Below are 23,310 nucleotides of genomic sequence, written 5' to 3'. Positions count from 1 at the left end.
CTTGATCAAATTAATATTGAATCAATTTCATATTTCAGGATATTTTTTTCAATAGACATTCGATATACATGAGAATTTATATAATTTACAGCATATTTCAATATATATATATATATATATATATATATATATATATATATATATATATATATATATATTGTTTAATATTCAACATAATGTAAATTTATTACATATGTAATACTACTATAAAGAAAGACTCCAAAATTTTAAAAGGAAATTTGTATCAATTTCGTATTTATCAAATTTTGAGAAAAATATGCATGCTAGTGCCAAGAGAGAATATTTGCCAAAAAATATCGTATACAATTTGAATGACATGATCACAAAATTTTATCGAAGAATATTTGATAAAATTATTTAGAATAACACTATTGAGAAAAATAGCTTTTATATTTCTCTATTTAATAATAATCAAAATAATAAAATTAAATAATAAAATTTCATTAAATTAACAAAGCATATTTGTTTTGTTTAAATAATATTTTAATTAATTGTTATAACCGTTGAATTATAATATAAATGTTGATATAAATAAATAGTTTATTATTAAAATTTTAGAAATTTAAATATATACATATTTTCATTATATTTATTACATACATAGAGAATTATCTTTATTCATTGGCATTTTTTAGAAAAATTATGAAGAAATTCAAATCTCTACTTGAGGATCCAATTCTTTGATGACGTATCTTAATTTACGTATGGCAGCATCTACCATCGAATCATCAATATCATAATGAAGTACCATTCTGACCAAAGTTTCCGTCAAAGCCAAGCATCTAATTATAATCTTGTCATCTTTGGAATTGGAATTGTTTACTTGATGGAGCCTCTTCATGAAAGTCACGGCAGAAACACCATTGTCGACCTTCACGTTTATAAATATCATATTGGTGTGCACAATTTTCATGTTTATGCTAAATATTTTGGAATTCAATTGATTGATCGCCTGTGCGATCGCTAATGCTCTTCTGTGATCCTCCACTAATCGCGGTACCGTTTCTTCCAGAGCAATGAGTCCAGCTGCTGCGATTACGCCGACCTGTCTCATCGCGCCACCTAATACTTTGCGCCTTCTCCTTGCGTCAGCGATGAAACTTTTGCTTCCGCAAAGCACGGATCCTACAGGAGCACCTAATCCCTTACTTAGGCAAAAAGTAACCGAGTCGAACGGAGCAGCTAATTCCTGCACCGAAATCCCCGAGGCGACCGAGGCATTCCACAATCGCGCTCCATCCAAATGCATCTTGAGATTATGTTTTCTTGCTACCACCATCAATTCCTCGATCCATGATTGAGGTATTATTTTACCGTTGATTGTGTTTTCGACGAGGACCAATTTTGAGATCGGTTCATGTATGCGATCCGTGCGAATCGCGCTGTCGAGTTTTTTTAGATCGAATGTGCCGTCGTCGTTGTTTGGCAGGGTATGAAGACACACACCAGCTATTTGTGCCGCAGCACCCTGTTCATGAAGAAACACGTGCGACTCATTTCCGCAGTAAGCTTCGCTGCCGCGTACGTTGCAGTGATTTATAACTGAAAAGAAGAAGACACAGGTGAATATTTGTTTCTTTAAACAAAATGCGCTTGGCTTCTTGCGACCTTATATTTCAATTTATAAATTTTTATTTATTTTTATTTACATGATTTCAATCGGATGAAGCATAAATAAATGCATAAAAATTCGGCGGTTTTTGCAAATCAATTATAATTTTCTACAAAATTATATGTTTACATATATGTTACATATAAAATATATGTTTAAACATTTAATTTTTTGCTCGTATTCGCAATTTATATTTCATTAAGATTATTTGTGTGTTTATTTAGAATTTTAATTAAGATAGAAATCATCTTTCTATTAACTAAGAGAAGTTGTGCTTCTTTAATGATAAATAAATTATATTAAATAAATACAGAGATATTAAATATATGAAAATAATAAAATTGGTTAATCTTTTAACACATCAGTTTGAGAAAATCGCGAAGAAATGTAGAAAAATTATCTATCAGTTCTTACCAGCAATCAAATTTCCCATAGTACCAGAACTAACAAAGAGCGCATCTTCTTTTCCAAGCAGCGCTGCTGCTTTTTTCTGTAATTCTAGAAATTAATATAATTATTCGATTAAAAAATTATATTGTTAAAATTTCGCGCTTTGAGTAGAGTATACAGGCTGTTCAAAAAATCGTAATCGCAACTGACGAGGGAATAATTTTTTGTTTGTAAAAGATAAAGAAAGATGATAAACTATTTTGAATGATTACATAGAGTATGAATAAAATAATTTTGAATATAAAGAAATAGTGAATATATTTATGAGATTAAACATGTATTGACACGTTCATTGGATATCTTGTTGTTTTCTATCGAAATGCGATCTGAATTATTTTAATCGGTATTCATTCATCGAATAGAGTAATCATTTTATAATTTATAACAATTTTTTCGCAGATTACAGATCTCTCTTAGTTTGAATCTAATCTGAGATCTTTTCGTGTCGCAAGAAATAAATTTTTTTATTTAATTACCTTTTACCGTAGGATCTTCTTCGTAAACGTCATCCCCTATTTCCGCCTCAAACATAGCTTTTCTCATTGCCGCGGTTGGTTTTGTGAGCGTGTCGCTTCGTAAATCAACGATAATAGCCTAGTACAATCATACAATTAACTTATTTCGTAGCAGTTCTTACAAAACGATACTTGAATGAAATTCATCTACTTTGTCCACAGAAAATTTTTACAAAAAGAAAAAGCATTCCTTTTGCAAATATTATTTAGAAATATTACGTTATCAAACAACATACTTTTGAAATATTTATGAGATATTATGCGAAAATATTTAGAGAAAGATTCACATAAAATTAATATTTTCAGATTAAAATTTTGCTTTTACTTTTGATATTAAAATCTTTCTTTTTCACTTACATCTTTTTCCCTTGCATAATCATAAATGCCCTCGTTTATTCCGCCGTAAGACATATCGTTAATCTTGACACGTGCGATGTGCAGCAAGCTTACTTTCCTGACTGGCAATAAATCATTTGATATAAGCATTTATACTACACTACTACAGTATTTCGCAGCCTTATATACAGTCAAATCAATGTATATAATTTTAAGGAAATTAACAATTTTATTCATTGATTCAATGTATTTTAATATATATATACAGCACACACATCACACACACACACACACACACTAATATCATATATACACATATATATATATATATATATATATATATGATTGTAAAGTCTCTCTCCTTATACTGTATTATTGTAGAAACTTTCAATGTCTTAATTGCTATCAATATCAGTGAATAATATTATTATTGATTGTTTGCATTAATAAAAAAAATATATATATAAGGATTCTGATATTAACCGTATCATCTCGCGATAAAGTAAGTGAAATCGAGGAGAAAAGTCATCGTTTACCATTTTTTGATTTTCCTTATAATTATTGAATTAATTAAAAAAGATTAGTGAATTTTTCTTTTCGGTTTTACATATTAAAAAGTTTATGAATATCATAAATAAATAAAAATTCTGAAAGATTCTCAATATTGTTGACAACAAAAATGCCTATGTGGCGGATAGCTACCTAATACAGTGCCAACCAAATAAAAAAAAAGACCTTGAAAATAATGTTAAATTAAATAACTGATTATGTCATCATATATCCATCCAAGCACTTTCTGTCTAAAATATATTTTTATATTATTAATTAATAGTTTCAAAGCTATTTATCTCTAACACTTCAAAAATGGTTCACCCTGTATAATCGGTTTATATATTTTTTAAAACTTCCACACACATGACAAGCACTTTAAAACTTCGAGATGATAAACTTTCAAGAGGAACCATGAAGCATATATATAGAAATCTGGAGCATTTGCATAATATTTTATCACGAGTCTGTTTAAAATCATATGCTTAATGACAATTTATTTACGCATGCGCAGCAAAGTTCTAATGGAAATTTTGACGCTGAAAGCGTTCGATTGGTCAATCAGAATAAAGATATCCTTGCCTCGATTGGTCAATCGTAGGTGAAAGTCCTAGGCAACTGTCAATATGATTGGTGATGTCCAAATAAGTCTTTCTGCAGCGCGCGGCGCATTGTACGTCATTTATAATAAATGTAGTAAGCCTTAAGTCGTAAGAAATTGATCAATCACATTTGAATGTGAGAATAATCGAATATGATGGGTTAATTTTTTATGGCTTAGCTTAATATACCTAATGTTCGAATTACTCTAGATATCGAACTTCATTCGATCTGGACTTTACGATTATCCGCATATCCCTAGTTTCCGGTTACTCGAGAACGAGCGAGAGGAACGGCGCGGTTGGGATGCGAGCGCGAGCAGGACGCTCGAGAAAGGTGAGGTTTCGTGAACGTGGCGCGGGGCGGCTGCAGATGTTCGATGACGGTTGGTGACAGTTGTGATCGGCGCGTTCGAGGCGTGCGTTAAAGAGGAGCGAACGAGAAATAGGAGAAGAGACAGGGTGATCGCGAAAGTACGTACGAGAGGGAAAGAGTGAGTGAGAAAGAAGAAACGCCAAGTCTCTTTTTACCCCCTCTCGCCGTGTATTTTGATCGCGATCTCGAGGAAGACGAGAAGCAGCTAATCGGACCGAGACGCTCACTTGCTCGCGAGGAGGGCGAGTCCGTCCTTTAGAGTCGCGGCAGTGGTGGTGGTAATAGTGGTAGTGCGGTAGTGTGGCAGCAGTGGTGTGGTGGTGGGGTGGTATCCTCGCACTCGTCGTCGGTTGCGCATCGTGGCGACAGCTAGTAGCGGCTGCCGCCGTCGTCGTCGTCGTTGGACTCGGTTAGACTCTGCCCCGAGTCGATCGTGTCGCGTATGCGAGTAACGTTATTCCGAGTACGCGAGTAGTTATCGGTGAGTACACGGCTACGGCACCGGGAAAGAGAGGAGAGGCGTGAGATAGAGAGAGAGAGAGAGAGAGAGAGAGAGAGCGAGAAAGAGAACAAGGTATCGAGCAGCAGCAGCTTTACCGCGTCGTGTGCGCGCTCGCTAAACAAAAATGGCGGACGTGGACTCGAGGGTAGACCGGTCCGATCCGGAGCTGCGCTTCTTGTCGGTGGACAGGAACAACTTCAACGACCCGGCCACCCAGGCGGAATGGACGCAGAAGAAGCTGGTATGGGTGCCGCACGAGACCCAGGGCTTCGTCGCCGCCGGCATCAAGGGCGAGCGCGGCGACGAGGTCGAAGTGGAGATCGCGGAGACCGGTAAGCGCGTGCTCGTCGCGAAGGACGACATACAGAAGATGAATCCGCCCAAGTTCGACAAGGTCGAGGACATGGCGGAGCTTACCTGTCTCAACGAAGCCTCCGTTTTGCATAACCTCAAGGACCGATATTACTCCGGACTGATTTACGTGAGTGCTCTGATTAATGTCTTTTTATATCCTCGCTATATCTCCTGGCTTCTCGCATCGAAGCATAGGATTCATTCACGGATTGTACGATGAGTCTCTTTTGGAGTAGTATTTTAAATCTTGTACGAGTCTATGCTCTTTAATTTAATTTTCAATCTATATCGTAGGTCGTTTAGTTTCTGTGCTTCAAGAGGTGACAAAAATCCATTAATCTACAAGAGAGAGAGAGAGAGAGAGAGACTCAAAACTCGTGAACTTAAAACTGTGGAAATATACGTCACGAGAAATTTTAAATGTCTAAGAATCAAGGTTGAAGACTCATTGTAGGCCGAGAATGAACCTGAAAATGAATTTGATTTGCCTCTCATTTTGAGGAAGAAAAAATGAAAGAGATTGAAAATTTTTGTATATCTCGATCCACTTTTTTATTATACACAAATAATTGTATGCTTTTCCTATCGTACTTTACCAATGCTTTATCAATGCTTAACGGTAATAAGGAGGGCCGATTTAATGCAGGTGCAAGTGCCAGATGCGTTCCGTCTCTTCCATACGCGCGAATCCCCTAAGACCGGTTCCTTCAATGTCGGTTAACTTTAACCTGAGTTCGAATTGTATCTTCTTACCTTTTTCAGAACCAAAAGATTAGGGAAACATCGAGGAAACATTCATTTATGCTAAATTATCGGTCGAAGTCGATCGATGTTTGAGAAACTGATTATAATGGAATTGCTTCTAAATATTTTTCTTCGTATTTATAAGGACTGTAACTCCGAAAGAAATAACAAATGCAACATTAAAGTTATTCTTTCCCGAATTCGTCTTGGATGAAAGACGTAAATAAATAAGAAAATTTGGGAAAAAGAAGGATAAAAAAAAAATAGGAAAGAGAAGTTATAAACACGATTAACGCTAATTCTCTCTCGTTAAAGGCTAATCATCGGCTGGGAAACTTTCCTAGCGCTTTTCGAATAATGCAGCGGAAGACGTTTCTTTTGCCCAGAAACTAAACGGGCGTTGCGGGATTAAATATGTTGGTCGTGATGTCGTGGTGAGTCACCGCGTCCGCGAGCCCGACTTCGAATTCGAGTCGGCACATTATTAATTCGATGGCACGCCGTGAAAATTAATCGTCCGAATCCGGCAAAATTACGTGGAATTTACGCGGTTATGGCGACACTAACGTCGGTTTCAAAATATTTACGAAGCATATACAACACAAACGCGCGATGCAAAAACGCTATTTTTTTTCCTCGTCAGCTGCTAAATTAGTTTGTCACGCGCATTGAATTCTGATGTTACTTGGAATCGTTCGTTTTTATTTTTCTTTCTTTCTTTTTTTCTTACTCGAAGATGAACAGGAATGGGAGAAGTAAATCAATAGCTGCGAAGTAGAACAGAACTATATCACATTTATATAGCTTGGATGGAGGAGGATGGAACAGAATGGAAATTTCCGTTCTAAACATTTCTGTTTCTTATTCAGTTTTATCCCGAGGATATTAATTGCTGTTATAATCTTAAAAAAATAATTAAGAAGAATTAGCTATGCAATCATTTTTATCCGCAAGTAATGTTGATTTTTATTATCTCATAGTATCGAGATATATATTTCGATTGATTGAATTGACATTCTTAATGATTTTATATTAATTTCCAAAGATACTAATGATCAGACTCTATTTTAGACACTTAATGCTTTTGAAAATTTTTCTAAAAACATTCATATTCCAGATAATATCGTGCAATTATAGAAATGTAGTTATGGTTGCAACTGCATGATGTCGAAACAAGAATTGATGACGACAGTTTTGTCTGACGGCAGTGGAGAATTTATTAATATCGAGAGATCCAGAGTCATATCTATATATTCTCGAACATTATATTTTTATCGATTATTGACTCATGCGAGGTGGCCATTCACGTTTTGAAAAATAGCACTCGGCATCGTCGAGAAATCGAGTCGCTGTCTTATTCCGACCGACAGCAGAGACCGTACAACTCTCTTTTGCTCGTATATAAGGCGGACTAAAGATAGCTCTCGGTTCACTACGGCTCTTGCTCGTCCTCGTCTGGAATTAATCCGCGCGCGAGATATATCGGAAATGTCGGGAGACCGAAGGAGAAAGAGAGAGAATGAGAGAGAAAGGTGTGTGTGTGTGTGTGTGTGCGACGCGAGCAGATACGATCGGGAAAAGAGACGACCGGTCGCGTATCGCGTGGCGACGATTTAAATACGCAGAATATTTGTATCTCTCTGTAACGATAAAATTAGGTAAATTCTTCGTTTCTCGATACTTTCTTTTTTGTTCTCGCGGCTTTTTCTCAGTTTTATTGTTTGTTTGTCTTTTAAAATCTTTTCGCGGTCATGTATAAAAATGCACGTATATATATTATATAAAATAATATATAAGATAATTCTTTAAATATATTTTGATATATTTTTTAAATATATATGTATTTCATTATCATATAAAGTATGGGTTTCAAAGAAACACCGTTTTCTCTTGTATCGCAAGCACCTTTGGAATATACCTATTATATATTACGAGATATTAGATTTTTTTATTTATGAAAAAAGAAACGTGTATAAAAATATACACACGCGTGGCTGTGATGCAAAGTGCAGATAAGGTAACGAACTATCATATGAAAATACCATGAAGAAAGTTGTTTTGCAAGAGATAATTGCAGTGTTGGAGAGGCAAAAACTCTCGCGTACTCGCAGGTCTGAGCACCGGTGCTCGAGGGTTAATTAATATCAGGCAAAAGGCGAGCTTTCAATATTAAATACTGTCACGTACGCGATATTATTGATTATTGAATATAAATTTAGGGAGTGGTAGGAGATAAATCTCTCAAACTTTTCCACGAGCCGTTCCTTTTATAGTGACTACGGGGGAACCGATGGCATTCCCGTTAAAAGATAAAAAAAAAAAAAAAAAGTATTTCTCGTTAATCGCGTAGGGTCAAGGGCGAACGTCGCGTAGGTTCAGGTATTCGAGGGTGTGACGACGAAAAAAAAAATGCACGGTATCCGAGGGTCGTCGGGTTCTACGAACTAACTCGTCGAGAGACCGAGTATACACGCATCGCGTTTCCTTGACGTTTCTGCTTATCGTCGTCTGTGGTGATAAGAACGCTTCGTCCCGCCTTGCTCCGCCGAGCGTGTGACTCACGCTAATTTTGATCACATTTTGAATGCGTTTGTTTAATATTCGACTTTGATTTTATACTTGGAGAATAGATGTTGATTTTTCTATTGCTTGGAAATTCATTTCTCGAAGTCTCAAATATTATTTCTAATATCTCAAACATTGTGGAAGATTATATTTGAAGTATTGAAGGAGCAAGAGAGAGAGAAGGAGAAAGAGAAAATGAAATAGTTACCTGTCATAATTTTATTTAATTGTTGTAAAAATAGATTTCGATATATGTGATATCATGAATTGCATTTGCGTTAGGTTTTTCATGTCATTATCTACATTAATATGTTTGTCATAATGTAATCAATTAAGAGACACTTAAAGAGAGGGAGTAGATAAAATTCCAACGTTATTTTCAGCTAAATTAAAAATGCAGCGAAGGAGAGGAACGATCATACTAAAATCTTTCATTGATCATAAATAACTACAGATGGTCTTGCCTCAAAGCTATATGTGCGATTAATATTTGTGCATTCTTTAAATTGTAAAATTGAAGAATGTGACTTCCATTATAATGGAATTTTTCCGCTTGCGCTTCCTTTAAAATATAAGATCAAGCTTATTATATCTCAAGTATTAAGCGATCAATAAAATTCCCATCGTAAAGACCATAACTGTTCGTGAAATAAATATTGAATACACATTGACCACACCCACTATATCAGGGAAATAAAAAAGAAAAAAATTCTTTCTACAAAATGTTTTCCTACCATATGTTTTCTCTTCCTTGTCTTTTCGTGTTTCCTCCCCGTTGTCAAGAATGTATTCGACGATAGTCGAATGTTCGATAAGATAGCAAATCGCGCAGCTGTTCTCACACACTGCTGAACGAGAGATGTAACTTTATATATCCTTCATTAAAAAGAGAGGCGAAATGATAGATAAATGTCTTAGTTTCCAAAGTGAAAAAATTGCTATCAATCGCGTTTCACTGCTTAGCTTATAGAACCAAACGATACTTAGTATTGAAATGTCAAAATATTACCTCAGATGTTAATCAACCGTTTTACGTTGCCTACATCAATTAATTCATATTTACACATCTTTTTCGATGAAAGTTCAATATTTTTGATTGAGAAGATGTATAAGTTTTATCGGATATCCTGTACATACGGGATGAGTTTCGCACAATTTCGGTGAAAAATGGTTGCCATATGGCATTATCGAGTGCCAGAGGGCGGGATTAAATACAATCATGTGGGGCAAAAAATTTTTATCGTCAGCGACGATTAAGAATCGCCTGCTTACATCGTCGTTTGCACTGTGCAGCTCACTTAATGAATTTTGTTATGCCGCAACCGGACGGATGTGTGTTAGGAATTTGGCTGAAATTTGCGTCAGGAATTCCATACTGCTTCGTCATAACTCCCGGTCGATTTACGCGAACGTATGTATGTATGTATGTACATTGTTTACACAAGAGATTACTTGGAATTTCAAGCGAGTATTATTCGCATTCAATGCCGACCGTTGATGTTCGCCGCGTTATCGCGTCTAAGAAAATTACAGAAAAGGATAAAACTGCGACCTAACTGTTTGCTCGGTAAACTCGTTTGATTAAGATTTTACGTACCGATCGCCTTCTATTTCGGTGTACCAGACTGTATTAAATTGCGAATGATCGCGATATGCAATATCTGCATCGAAGAAATTATCGATAGGTGGAATTAAAATGTTGACATAGATTAAGATAAAAAATCACGAATATCGTCTCATTCACATAAAAACGACGAGATCTTTTATACAGGATGGACCTAAACGTTTCGGCCAAACTTTGAGATTTTATAGAAAATTTAATTCTGAACAAAAAATTTCGTATAAACATGGGTGGAAAAATTTTCTTTAAAAAGCATCCAAAAATCTCTGAAATCACGATTATTTTATAGATTTTTATTAAATATTTAAAAGGGGAAAAGTAAACGTTATTTAACAAAAAATATCGAAACAAACGTTTCGGAACATTTGGGCCCATCCTGTATATAGATTTGCTCTATGATGGTCTCATGTTGAATATATTTTTAATTAATTAGAATGCAATCTAGATGCGAATAAAACAAGTTGTCCCCGACAAAGACATTTCAAACTCTTTCTCTCTCATTTCTTTTGCTACTTTTTTTTTTCACCTAATCTCGAAGAATGAGAGCCGATGCTCATCGTGACTCATGCGTGACTGATTCGGTAAGCGCGACTCTAAAGGTAGATAGAGTCCGTTGACGATCTCCGTCTCTGGAGAAGGTGAGAAAGCAACAGCGCGACAGAGAGGTAAAGTGACAGAGTGTACGGGGAAAGGGAGAGTGTAACGGAGGAAGGTTGGGATATTCGTTGGGAGGTCGTACCGGAGAACTGAACGGAGGTCGATCTCGAGACGCCATCTTAGTGGTTTGACAGAGTCACCTTGGCGAAATGTGGCTTACCGTTGCAAATCTGCGAGTTTCCTGTACGTCAGCGATTCGATCAAAATATGTAGACAGAATAATGAATAAATATTTTATATAAAACGTTTTATATAATAATAAAAGTTATTGATATCGGCAGAAGAGTATCGATGAAGATAAAGAAAAATTCAACTTTTTTAAGATATTAAGAGAACATTCTTTTTTATATTTGTGTTTTTATTCATTTATCTTAGATAAAGATTTGTGGCTTATCTTTACATTTTATTAATTCAAATATTATTATATTATATATATGTAAAGATTTTTTAGCGTTCCTTTTACGCATTTTTCCTCTAAATGTTTTCAGTTAATCATTGTAAGTTAAGAAAAATTATATATATCAACATTCATATTTATATCTCTACAAAACCTCAAGGTTCTATTAAAGTAATATTCATTTCAAATTAATTAAAAAATATAATTTTATTATATACTTTCTCTCCCCTGAATCCAATGGAAATTTCATTTGCCGGAAATCTCCATAACTATTCTTTAATTATCCGGAAATTATGAACATTTTGATATTTTCACTAAGAATATATCGGCCTCGGATTAAACAAACAATCAACCAAGTAAAGAATGCGGGTGGTCTCTCCGTCAAATAATCTTTCATTTTATCTGTCTTTGGTTGGTAACCGGCAATAGCTTGGAGGCTAAGGTAAACTTTTTTTTCCTTTAACTGACTTCTCGTCGGAACTAGAATTCACAGTACCACGAGGAGAAGGTAGCGAGGCCTCCGCCTCGTACCTGTGTATTAGCTCGATTAGTATTCGCGCTACGTCTAGCGGCACGCTGAATTTCTTTTGCACCGCGCGCGGAGATACCGCGCGGGCAGAATTATTTCGGAATTTACGCGGAATTCTCGCCTCGGCCGTCTCAGGGACGCCGACTAGCATGATCGACATGCGATCGTTACGACATTCGCTTTCGAGATACATACATGTAACCGTACCGCGATGCGAGATTACAAACGAAATTGAAAATATAATAAATATAAATAGTACTATTTATCGCTAAATATATAAAATTTATTTTATATATTTATTTTATATATTTATTTTTACCGCCACGTTCCCCCGCAATTGTCTACAAAAAATATTAAATTGTATTTAAATTGGAGTACAACACGTAGCGCTATATGTATTTCTTGCATTTCTAATATACGACATGTTAATGCATATTCAAAAGTGATAATCATTATAATGAGCAGAACGATCACGTACAAGATTAAAAGATGAAAAAATGCGATTTTTTGATGTCAAGAATAATTGTGAGGATAATTTTATTTATTATAATATTTATTATTTCAATATTAAATTTTTAAATATGCCTTTCATTCAATTAGATCAGTTTTAAAATTCGACAAAAAAATTAAGGAGATAATTATTGCGATTGACAATGAGACGCAGTGTGTGTATACATTTGTATTTAAACGCTCATAAACTCTTTCAATTTTATTCGTCGTGTAGAAAATTTGAACGTCAAGCTTAAAATGCAAAAAAATCGTGCAATAAATTTTTTTCTATTTTTTTCCGCACTTCTCACCTTTTCGCGGCTCGGTTTAGCGACGCTGCATCTCCGCAAGCACATTGTGAGTCCGATGCTCGGATGCGATTTTTCGTGAGGTCAAGAGGCAACAAAATTCGCGCGCTCTCGTCAACAGTTTTTTTCTCCTTTTTCGTAATTCCGTTGCCAGGCGGTAACACCATAAAGAACGTCACTCTTGCGTAATGCTTGCGCATACATACATCGTTTACATCCGTCCGTATATGGTGCGAATCCGATCGATTTTATCCGTGCATACCGTATATGGATCGTATCTGGACTATAGCGGCTCGACAACTACCGGGTCCACATAGTTCACTTGACTCTTGTGTACTTACGTCTTATTCATCTCTCATGTTCACGCAAAATCAATTATTTCACGCGCATCATAAACGTACCCATGTGAAAATCTATCGTGCCTTCACACTTTTTCTATGTTTTCGAGATATATACAATGTGCGTATCGCGCACTTTGCATATTTTTTACTTAATAGAAACTTTGTATATAAAAATAATTATAAAAACTATTTTTATTATGTTTAATATAAGAGTTTCATATATAGATATAAACAAGCAGTATAGTAATAAAATATGCATACTGCTGTGTAAATAGAAAAAGAGGATAACAAATATTTTTTTGCAAAGCTACATTTTTAAAATTTGTATTTAATTTTATTAAAAAATCATATGTTTGACTCTCTCTCTCTCCCTATCTATTTCTGAAAAAAAAAAAAATAAAAATATATATATGTGAAACGTATCCGAGTTCTCATTTAGGATTTTATTAATTGGGATCTCATGTTGCAATCATGTGTAACAACTGGAAGATTGGATAGGCTTCTGAATAAAAAACGAATCTTTAATCTCAATCATCGTTCGCTTCGTCTTCATTCTTGTCTTCATTGGCGACTATCGATCTCCGATACGCAATCGTCGTGCAATCACAATCTCCGATATGTAATACGACACGGCTTTTAAGCGGGTTTCAAACTACGCTCGACCAGACCGTTCACTGACCAATTATTTGCCGAACCAAGATAAATATCGCATCATCGACATGTCATGACGTAATGCCAATTGTTGGTACAATATGTTAACTTTTACGGAATTCGACGACGAAATAAAATATGTCGCGCATTTATGCGACGGATTTTATCGCATCGTCGAAATAAAATTGCAACAATATCGCGTGGAAAATTGCAATGCTGTCACGTGTTGACACGTGTTACTTCATGGCGCACATATCTGTGTATTGCGATGATATAAGTATTTGTCGAGTGAATGTGCATCGCGCGTTTGGTATATCATCGTTTAAAACTCGTCAGTAAATGCAATTGGAAAGGTGTCGGAATATTTGGCGAGTGAAGCCATCGTCTGGAGTCAGAGGCATCCGCTCGATAAATATTCGCCAAAGTGGTACAAGTTGTCGTCTCGAGACGATGAGATAAAATGTATTATACGAGGACGCCGCGACAATATGTCGAAATTGTATGCGTTCCTTTCTCGTTCCAGTTACAGCTGTACGCGATTATTTGACACGTGAATATGCATTACCTTAGAACCGGCTTTAACGAACGTTCCCGTGTCTGGAGAATTATTGCAGCACGCGACGGTACCATTTTTAGAAAGTCGGTTAGGGAGGTGCGAGAGATTTCATCCTTTTGAAGCCGATTATGGGCACAGTGAGCTTTTTTAATTGCATAACGAGGCATCCATTTTACTTTTACATGTTACCGTAATTTTTCCATTTACTTTCATTTTCCATTTAATTTTGGTCGGGTTATACAAATAGAAAGAAAAAAAAATCGAGACACTTTCAAAGCTCTTTGATATCTCGTCAATGATAAGAATCGCGATAAACGAGAAATGTGTTGCATCCACACTTTGACACTAAATTTAATAAATGACTTTAAATGTGGCTTTCGCCGCGAGATTTACGATCCTGTTTCGCGGACTGTAATTTTGACGATAATGAGAGAGGAAGAAATGGATTCATGTTTCTTTTAGAATCCAACTTTATGAGAAATTGAGGAACGCGTGATACATACGTAACATTTAATCCATAATAATAAAACGAAGCAATTAATTATAATAAAATAAAATAATAATAATTAATTATTAATTATAATAAGAATATAATTATAATAATAATAAATAGTAATTAATTGTAATAACTTATAAATATTAATAAAATTCTTTGAAAATATTTTTGTCACATAATATAATAGAAATCTGGCGAAATATTAATATCATACATAAATAATGAGAACTTACGCTAATTTCGCAAATAGCTCTGGGAATGTTCGCGATTCTGTCGTGAGGTTTACGATCTTGTTCCGCGAGGCCGCAACTCTGACCCACAATAATAAAGAGTATACCGCTTCCAATCACGCTTTTACCGTTTTCTTACAAATTGCACTTGATCACGCGCGAGCGAGCGAGGATCAAGACTTTCGATCTTGTCTCGATCGAGGGCGATCGCGTGGCGGGTGAAAAACAGAGGCGAGAGGGGGACGCGCTTCGCGCAAAAAAGGCAAAGGCGAGTCCCTTATAAGGACGAGCGTCCTTAACCCGCTTATGCGGTGCCTTAAAGACGCGTCTCATCGCCGCGCGAAACCATCTCGGAACGATCGCCGCGGCGAGTCCGATGCCATTTACGGTCATCGTGCTCGTTACCACGGCGCCCCGAAAGAAAATTTTCTGACGAAACACATACACACACACACACACCCCAGGAGGGGCGCCGTAAAGAAAAAGACCGGCGATGTCCTATAATAGAAAATACTAGACGAGGCGTAACTAACTGAACGCCGTATAAGCGTGTGACGCATCGTGTTACGTTTGATCGGCGTGGAAGGTGATTCACACCAAGATACGGCACAACTTTGATAATACACACATTCGAATGTGTGAGATAGTCATTGCATTTAAATTCCATTCTGACAATGGGTATAATTATGAATTATAATTATAAATAAAAATTCGCGACGAAATAAAATATGAAATGATTTTTATCAAAAATACTCCAAAAATAATCAAGTATCTCTTTCAAAAATATCTCTCTTTCTTTTAAATATATATTAAATATTTATTTCTTTTGACATACTGAGTTATTACTCTGACATATCATAAAATTTATAATATTCTAAGAAAAAATTGATTTTCTCTACATATATATTTTACAAAAAGCAATGCTGCGCGGGTGTGTCCACTTTTCACTAATTCCGAAACGTAATCTCGCCATCGATTTATCTCTTCTAGTGCCTCTAGACCCTGTAAACTTTATTGACAGTACGCTTCTATGTACGTTTGGGGATTACTCCTATATCCGTGCAACGAAAAACGTCAGCTTCGTGAGATGTAACGCATGTCGCGATCGCGCCGGCTGGCTGCCGATTTGCTTAGAAGGCTCCCGTCACGTCGCGTCGGCGAGGCATAAACAGGAATGTTGGGCAGGGTCGATGACACCCGAGAGTATTCGAGACCGGTTTTCGAGGACCTTCGAGCGCAGTCCTGCCCGTGGAAAAAAAGAGACAAAGGCGTTTCCGTTTTGTATTCCCGATTCGCGATGAAATTTCATGAAATGAATCTTCACGTTGTCTTCCGATTGATCCGCTACGGTGATTTTACACGAATCCTAATAAATCGCTTAATAAGCTTCGTTTCTTTAACGCGCGCGAGCACGGCGATGCATCGCAATGATGTCAAGGAGGAAAATTATGAATTTTTCTAGGACATGCGGGAGGCAATCATTGTTTCTAGTCGAGATTCCTCAAAGCATTTATTTCTCTCTCGACGCGACACACGTGAACAGCTGTAAAGAAATGCGAATATTGGATCAACGGAAAATCTTGGGTTTAATATTATATGTAAATGTTAAAAATACTTGGAAAGCAAAACTCATAATTTATCTTTAAACTCAATTAGACAATTCGTTGTTAAAGTGCAATGCGGAACTTATAAAATGTCAAAGTGACGCAAAGTAAGACAGAATAATCAATCGACGATACAATAAAACAATTGATGAAAATTATAAATATTTCCATTTTATTTGATCTGTTTATTTATCGATCGATCGGATGTTGCACAGGAGATTGAAGCAATAATGTACATTACTGACAGATGTATGAGGAAATAGTGCGCTGTCTTAAAACAGTATGTCTACTTCCTGGAAAAAGACGGAAAACCTGGAATGTTCTCAGGGATTTTTTTTTTTCATACCAGAAAATCAGGATTTTCATAGAATTTTATTGGAATTCGGAGAATTTTTTCAAATATATTATAAATATGTATCTATCTCTCTGTTATATCTTCAATGTTTTAACATAATATATTCTTAATATAAAATATGCAATACATATTATAATTAATTTTTAGTAATAAAAAAAATATTATGCACAAGTAATAAATGTTTACCTTAGAAAGTTTGCATTTTTAAATCTAGGATTTGAAATTTATTTTTTATTTTTCCTTGGTATGAATGAAAAGCATCCGAAAACGTACATGAAAAAAAAAAAAAAAAATGCACTCAAAAAGTCTTTGAAAAATTCCTCGTACTTCCATAAACATTGAGTTGAAGTTAATTATGAGCTCAGCTCATTCTCCATCTCATCCCGCGAACGGAATTAAACAGAGGAATAAGATAGTCTCTCGATTAACCGCGCGACCGCCGTTTGCCAGTCCATAATGGGAAAAGTTACGAAAGTACGCAGTAAATTAACGTGGAAATCGCACCATAGAGAATAAATAAACCCGGTGTGTATGTACGGGCCGGTTCCGGGTGGCTACTTCCACGAAGGATGACGCGAGTAGCGCGAGAATCCGGACCGGGGGGAGGGAAAGCGACGAACGTGTGTATGAATCACGCTGTAGGCAGTTCGGGTGGCGATCGGCGCGATGATGATTCGTCACGACCTTTGAAAGGATATATATCCTGGGAATATCCAGAGTGTCACTTGGAAAAAAATGTGCCGGAGATGCAGGCCAGAAACGTTCGGAGATCGGGGGCTCGGTTATAGGCGCGGCTAACGATCTCCCCGAGTAATTGCCCGGCCGCCCTAATGATGATGCGAACAATTTGAGTAGACTCGCGCAATTAAGTGCGAGTCATCGTGCGCCAGCGTTTAATGAAAGGCAGATAAAAGCGGGAGAATGTCGCGCGTTTATTAACACCTACTCGCTCCGCTGGACCGACGAGTATCGCTTACAACTGCTGCGATGTTGGACGTGTTTTGCGCGTAAACAACGATAATTCACATCTACGTGTAGGCGGTATCTTGCTATGTGAAATATACATACGATATACATAAATATAAATGATCGAACAATTCGTAATAAAATATAGTTGCTTTATTGCGGTCAGAAGTCCAATTAACAAAAATAAAGTTATAATTAATATTTTTATTAAATATTTTTATTAATATTTTTTCATATTTTAAATAAAAATATAGCAACGTGACATGTTTTTTATGTACAAAAGATTATATAATGAAGAGTAAACTCTCTCTCTCTCTCTCTCTAGCTTACATAGTTTGCAATTTATGCGAGAGAAAGTTTACGTCACGATGAAAAGTAATAATGCTGCTAAATATTTGGGGAGGAGAAACACGTAAACATCATTTTACAGTTTACAGAGACAATTGTGGATGGTGCCATTTACATGCACTTATGCTTGCATTGATAAAAGGTTAAATAACTTTGCTCCGCTTTGATATCGCGCGCTGGACAGATTACACGTCCCTTCGTCACACGAGCTGCCTGTTGCTGAGACATATAAATATTTGCTTGTTAACTAGCAGTGACGTGAAACATTTTCATGTCATAATATTGTGTAAAAGTATTTACTTTTGATGATTTTAACACATTTATTAATTTTTTATTATTTGTTTTTAATTAAGCTTTAATTTATGTATATATATATATATATATATATATATATATATATATATAAATGTGATTTTTAAGTAAGCGTAGTTAAAAATAAATAAATAAAAATTTCAAAAATTTGTTAAAATCAAAATTTAAAAAAATCTGTTAAAATCATGCACACATACACACAACATGAAAATGAATTTATATAAAAAGTACATTATTCAAATTTATTTTACTTTGTTTTAAACAATATGACTAAATATATCGTATATTTATAATTGATTCAATCGATTTGATTTCATAATTTAAACTAAATGTAACTTTTTATCAGATTAATATGCATCGGGCAGATAAGATTTTATCTTATCGCAAAAATAAAGGAAGTATCTTAAAACAATAGTTTGTATCTTATAAGTGAATTATCTCAAAGTAGGAAAGTCCAATATATGATAACAATAGCATAACTCCACGTAATCTCATTAAGAATTTTATTAGATCTAATCAGATAGCTGTAATACGTCATTATCATTTATAATATTTTATTAGAAGATTAAAATATCATCGATTTTTTTTTTAAACACTGTCTAACGGGAATTAAGTAGGCATTAAAACGAGTATTATTAAATGAACGAAGTTCTTTATTGAATCAGTGCGATAATTCGTGTTTAAATAATGTCTGTCAACTGATTGTATTTTATTGCTTTTAAATTCTTAGATTTTAAGATAAAAAATATTTCTGAAAGGACGAAATCGCACAGACGACACAATAGGATGTAACAGAGTGTATATATGTGTTTATATTCTTGCAAGAAATTCTTTATCTCAAAATCGAGAGGCTTAAAAAATTTAACACGGAATTACATCTCATTTTCTCGCCTTGATAATCCTTCATAATTTGATTCACGCATCCTCAATGAAAATTTAATGGAGTTATTTAATAGTCGAAGGATACACTCATGCGCAAGTTGTTTTACATGGCTTATTCTTCGAGCCCCGAATATCTTTTGTCGATTCAAGTTCTTGGAAATGGCATGGCTCGTTTTGTGAGCGAGAGTCAAGGCTCTCGGTTTCAAAACCATCGGTCGTACAATAACGTTAGCCAGAACCCGCATGCATATGCGTATCAGCGTGGAGAAACGTGCTAACCAAAGTGCGAGAGGACCACGAGAGATCAAGCGAGAAAGGGAGAGCGTGGAGGTAGAAGACGCCGGTGAGCGGCGAACACCAGAAAAGTATGTGTGTGTGTGGTGTGTATATGCGCGTCCGCATGTAAATGTGTATATATATATATATATATATGTATATATGGATTTCTTTCTCTTCTCTCTCTTCGTTCTCCATTTCGCTCGGCATAGCATAGTGAACGTGACGTCATTGATCGGACATTCCATCGAGCTTCACGTGCCGTTCGTACTCCTTCTCGCGCTATCGCGAGAGAATTCCTGGAATGCTTCTCGATGTCAGCGGAAACAATGCTCTCCGAAACAATTAGGTCGCATGAATCGAACGGAAAGTGAACGCTTTCGCTTTTATTTAGCTTCGAATGATATGAATAGAAGACCTCTATCGAGCTGCCCCCCCTCCCATCTTGCAAAAATAAACGACAAATAGCGCATAATTAGAGCTACTTATGAACTAATTATGAGCTTTCATATCCCGCGAATCAAAAATTTTGTGTTCCGCGCACAAGGCAGGAATTTAATACTTTTTGTGGGGGAGCTGAGTCAATGTCGACGTCGACTCAGCCCCCTCACCACATAAAAATAAAAATATTGTATTTCAATCTGTAGAATTAAGAGTTATTTATGAGTTTTCAAATTGATATAATTTCGATTTTTGAACTTCTTAATCTCCACATAATTTTTTATTATCGATGCAACTCAAGATAGAAATGTCAGAAAAAGTAAAAATACATCGTATTGCGCATGTAAAATACAAAATTAAGAATAAATTCTTAAAATTACGCATTTTAATTATTGAACTGCAATTTCTTTACAATAAAACTACCTTACATCTCCTCAGCACAAGACAGGACTATACTTAAAATAAAGGGAATTAACTATTTTGCGACTAAATATTGTTTATTGATTTATGAGCTCGCAAAATACGTACATTTTGATTATCGAGCTACCCTTTTACAAAAAAAATCACCCTGCATCTTTCCCCGCACAAAAAAAAAACTAAAAATAAAAGAAATTAATTATTTAGCGACTAAATATTTTTTATCGATTTATAAGCAAAATACGTGCATTGAGATGAAACTGAAATACTTTTGTTTCTATTTATTTGCACTTTGAAGATATGAATCAAAGTAGAGATGAAACTAATTATTTTATTAAATAATGAATAACACGAAATTTGTTTTGCTTATCCAAGGAAATGTGCTTTGAGAAAAGAATGAGGAATCTAATGTTAAAAATTTATTTATAGCAATATAAAATGTTCTGATATAATCAATCATAACAATATTGTCAAAATTATTTTTTTTTTTTTTACAGACATACTCTGGCCTCTTCTGTGTCGTAGTAAACCCCTATAAAAGACTGCCGATATACACAGAGAAGATCATGGAAAGGTACAAAGGCATCAAGAGACATGAAGTGCCGCCGCACGTCTTTGCCATTACTGATACGGCTTATCGCTCCATGTTGCAAGGTAATTAGAACTTTCTATGAACCGCTTATCATAAGTCATAATGTATTATTAGCCGGTATATATTCAAAATTTAATATTCAAAAAGATAATTTTAAACCGATAAAGTATAGCTTGGGCTTGAACATATAAATTGCGTTAATATAAAATATATATAAAATATTTTTTTGAATTTAATATTATAAATTTATTTTAAATATATAAAATAGATATATATATATATATATAAATTTATTTTCTTAATTTATATATACACGAAAATTTCTGAATTAAGAATTCTGAATTATTTTAATCCTGTCGCATAACAAGAAGGAAGAAAAATTACACACAATTGCATTATTATTTTACACTTGTTACAGACCGCGAGGATCAGTCAATTTTGTGCACTGGCGAGTCCGGCGCCGGCAAAACCGAGAACACGAAGAAAGTGATTCAATATTTGGCTTATGTAGCCGCGTCGAAACCCAAGTCTAACGCGGTAAGTCACAACGCACGCTCGTCGATTAACGCTCGGCGGTTTTCGTCGCGCGGCGAATCCATTATTTTATTTCACGCACATGCGTCCGCTCGGCAAAGACATACGCGCGCAAGATTAATTGAGCCGCGTTGCAATTTACACAAGAGGAAAATCACATTTAACCTCTCGATATACTCCAATAGAGAAATCTCGCTCGCGTAAACGCAAACGTTCCTCTCAATTTATCGGGAGCTTCTCGAAGAGACGCGGAAAGATCTTTGTTTCTGGAAATATGTCTTATTTAGATTGATTAAAAAGCGAAGACTCTTCGTGTAATACATTCTATTCATAAAATATGCTAATAAGCTTTGAGCTTATCGTGAAGTTTGCGGATTTTTTCAACTATATATTTTTTTAATATTTAAATTGGTGGAAATATTCGATACATATAAATTATTGGTGAGCGTTTTTATCGTAGAAAGGCAGTGTACAGGATAATGTATGCGATGACTATAATTTGAAGCAGGTGTAGCTGAAGCAATATGGTGTTTATTAACTTAGTTTCTAAATACCATCTTGTTTCTCGTATCGTATCTTTTTCCATTTTTTTTTAACTCTAAAAAATGATAGTAATCGCGTGTAACAGTTGAAAAATTGTACTTATTCTATGTTTACATATAAATAACTCGCGAGTGTAATACGTCGTCAAGTTTAATGATCAATAGCAGACAATATCGACAACGAACCACTACAAATAATACGCTTTAGTGAATAGATTTAACTACAGAGGCGTGTTACCGGAACAATCATGATTATGTACGACTCGGCCATGAACGTGTTTAGTCAATTATTTGACGCGTTCTTTATTCATATTTTTTGACGATACGTTTATTTCCTAGATTTGAGAACTGAAGATCAGCTAGTATAATTGATAACATACAAACGCGTTTTTAATCCACAGACAAATAAGTTGATATTTTAATTAATTTTTAACATATAAATAAATAATTTTTTTTAACGTTCAACTCAGAGTATGAACGATTCATGATTTTTGTAATTTTTCTGAACAATATTAGAAGTTGATCTTTTACATTTGTTTTTATCGATGTTTAAACAATACCTTAGTATTTTTAAATCTTGAAAAAAAATCTTGAATTTTTCTTTGTTTAATTTCTTTATTCAACGACAAAAAAATTATTTTCTAATATAAAAAAAAAAAATCTTAGAAAACATCAATTTTTCATAGTGCTGAAGTATATTGGACTCTTAACATAGCAATTTTTAAATTTTTACATTATGAGGAAAATGATTTTCCTATATAATCATTCGAATGTCGAACGCAGATAATTATCATAGATTATTATGTTGAATCCACCTCGACATATAGAAAGCTAAAGTGTTTATATTACAAAGACTTTACAGCCGGATGACCACATTCGCTCGTCATGCGCGATTAGAATACAAACCATCAGCGCTGAAAGTATCGAAATTTCGCGTGATTGAATCATCGCTGTGCTCACCGCAATCGCGTCAGCCTTTCCGAAGCTCTGAAAACCTCACTACCGCCGGAAGTGTAACCTCAATATCCAAATCGTGACGCAGTATCACAAACGATAACGAATTTTCGATCTACGATGAAAGACAAACAGTTTGTGCAAATCGCATCAAGATTCTTTGCATCATCGGTTGAACAAAATTTATTT

General features: G+C 35.1%; 2 protein-coding genes across 13 annotated transcripts in view; one reads left to right on the top strand and one right to left on the bottom strand.

Annotated features, from left to right (window-relative positions):
- Nucleotides 1-543: 543 nt before the first annotated feature.
- LOC126848798 (L-allo-threonine aldolase) overlaps nt 544-23,310 on the bottom strand; it is a 117,502-nt gene continuing 94,735 nt past the window's right edge. The window contains exons 1-5 of one of the 6 annotated variants that reach the window (XM_050590012.1): nt 3,785-3,901; nt 2,956-3,058; nt 2,560-2,677; nt 2,048-2,131; nt 544-1,563 (exon numbers count right to left, since the gene is read on the bottom strand). In XM_050590012.1, coding sequence (XP_050445969.1) covers nt 674-1,563; nt 2,048-2,131; nt 2,560-2,677; nt 2,956-3,009 — 1,146 coding nt within the window. In that variant the 5' untranslated portion in view covers nt 3,010-3,058; nt 3,785-3,901 and the 3' untranslated portion in view covers nt 544-673. Of the gene's footprint in view, nt 1,564-2,047; nt 2,132-2,559; nt 2,678-2,955; nt 3,059-3,636; nt 3,902-23,310 lie in introns of those variants that run through there. The other 5 variants (XM_050590010.1, XM_050590013.1, XM_050590014.1 and 2 more) reach the window with 5 other exon arrangements.
- Nucleotides 4,372-23,310, top strand: part of LOC126848766 (myosin heavy chain, non-muscle) — a 31,175-nt gene continuing 12,236 nt past the window's right edge. For 5 of the 7 annotated variants that reach the window (XR_007687306.1, XM_050589936.1, XM_050589933.1 and 2 more), the window contains exons 1-3: nt 4,373-5,441; nt 20,997-21,153; nt 21,510-21,628. Coding sequence is in view for 6 of the 7 variants with exons in the window: in XM_050589936.1 (XP_050445893.1) it covers nt 5,085-5,441; nt 20,997-21,153; nt 21,510-21,628 (633 nt within the window). In the remaining variant the exon portion in view is untranslated. Of the gene's footprint in view, nt 5,442-20,996; nt 21,154-21,509; nt 21,629-23,310 lie in introns of all 7 variants that reach the window. The other 2 variants (XM_050589937.1, XM_050589934.1) reach the window with 2 other exon arrangements.

The sequence above is a fragment of the Cataglyphis hispanica genome, chromosome 4 (assembly GCF_021464435.1).
Source record: "Cataglyphis hispanica isolate Lineage 1 chromosome 4, ULB_Chis1_1.0, whole genome shotgun sequence".
NCBI classification, from domain to species: domain Eukaryota; kingdom Metazoa; phylum Arthropoda; class Insecta; order Hymenoptera; family Formicidae; genus Cataglyphis; species Cataglyphis hispanica.
Note: the sequence above shows the minus strand (reverse complement) of the source record. Positions and strands in the feature narration are given on the sequence as shown.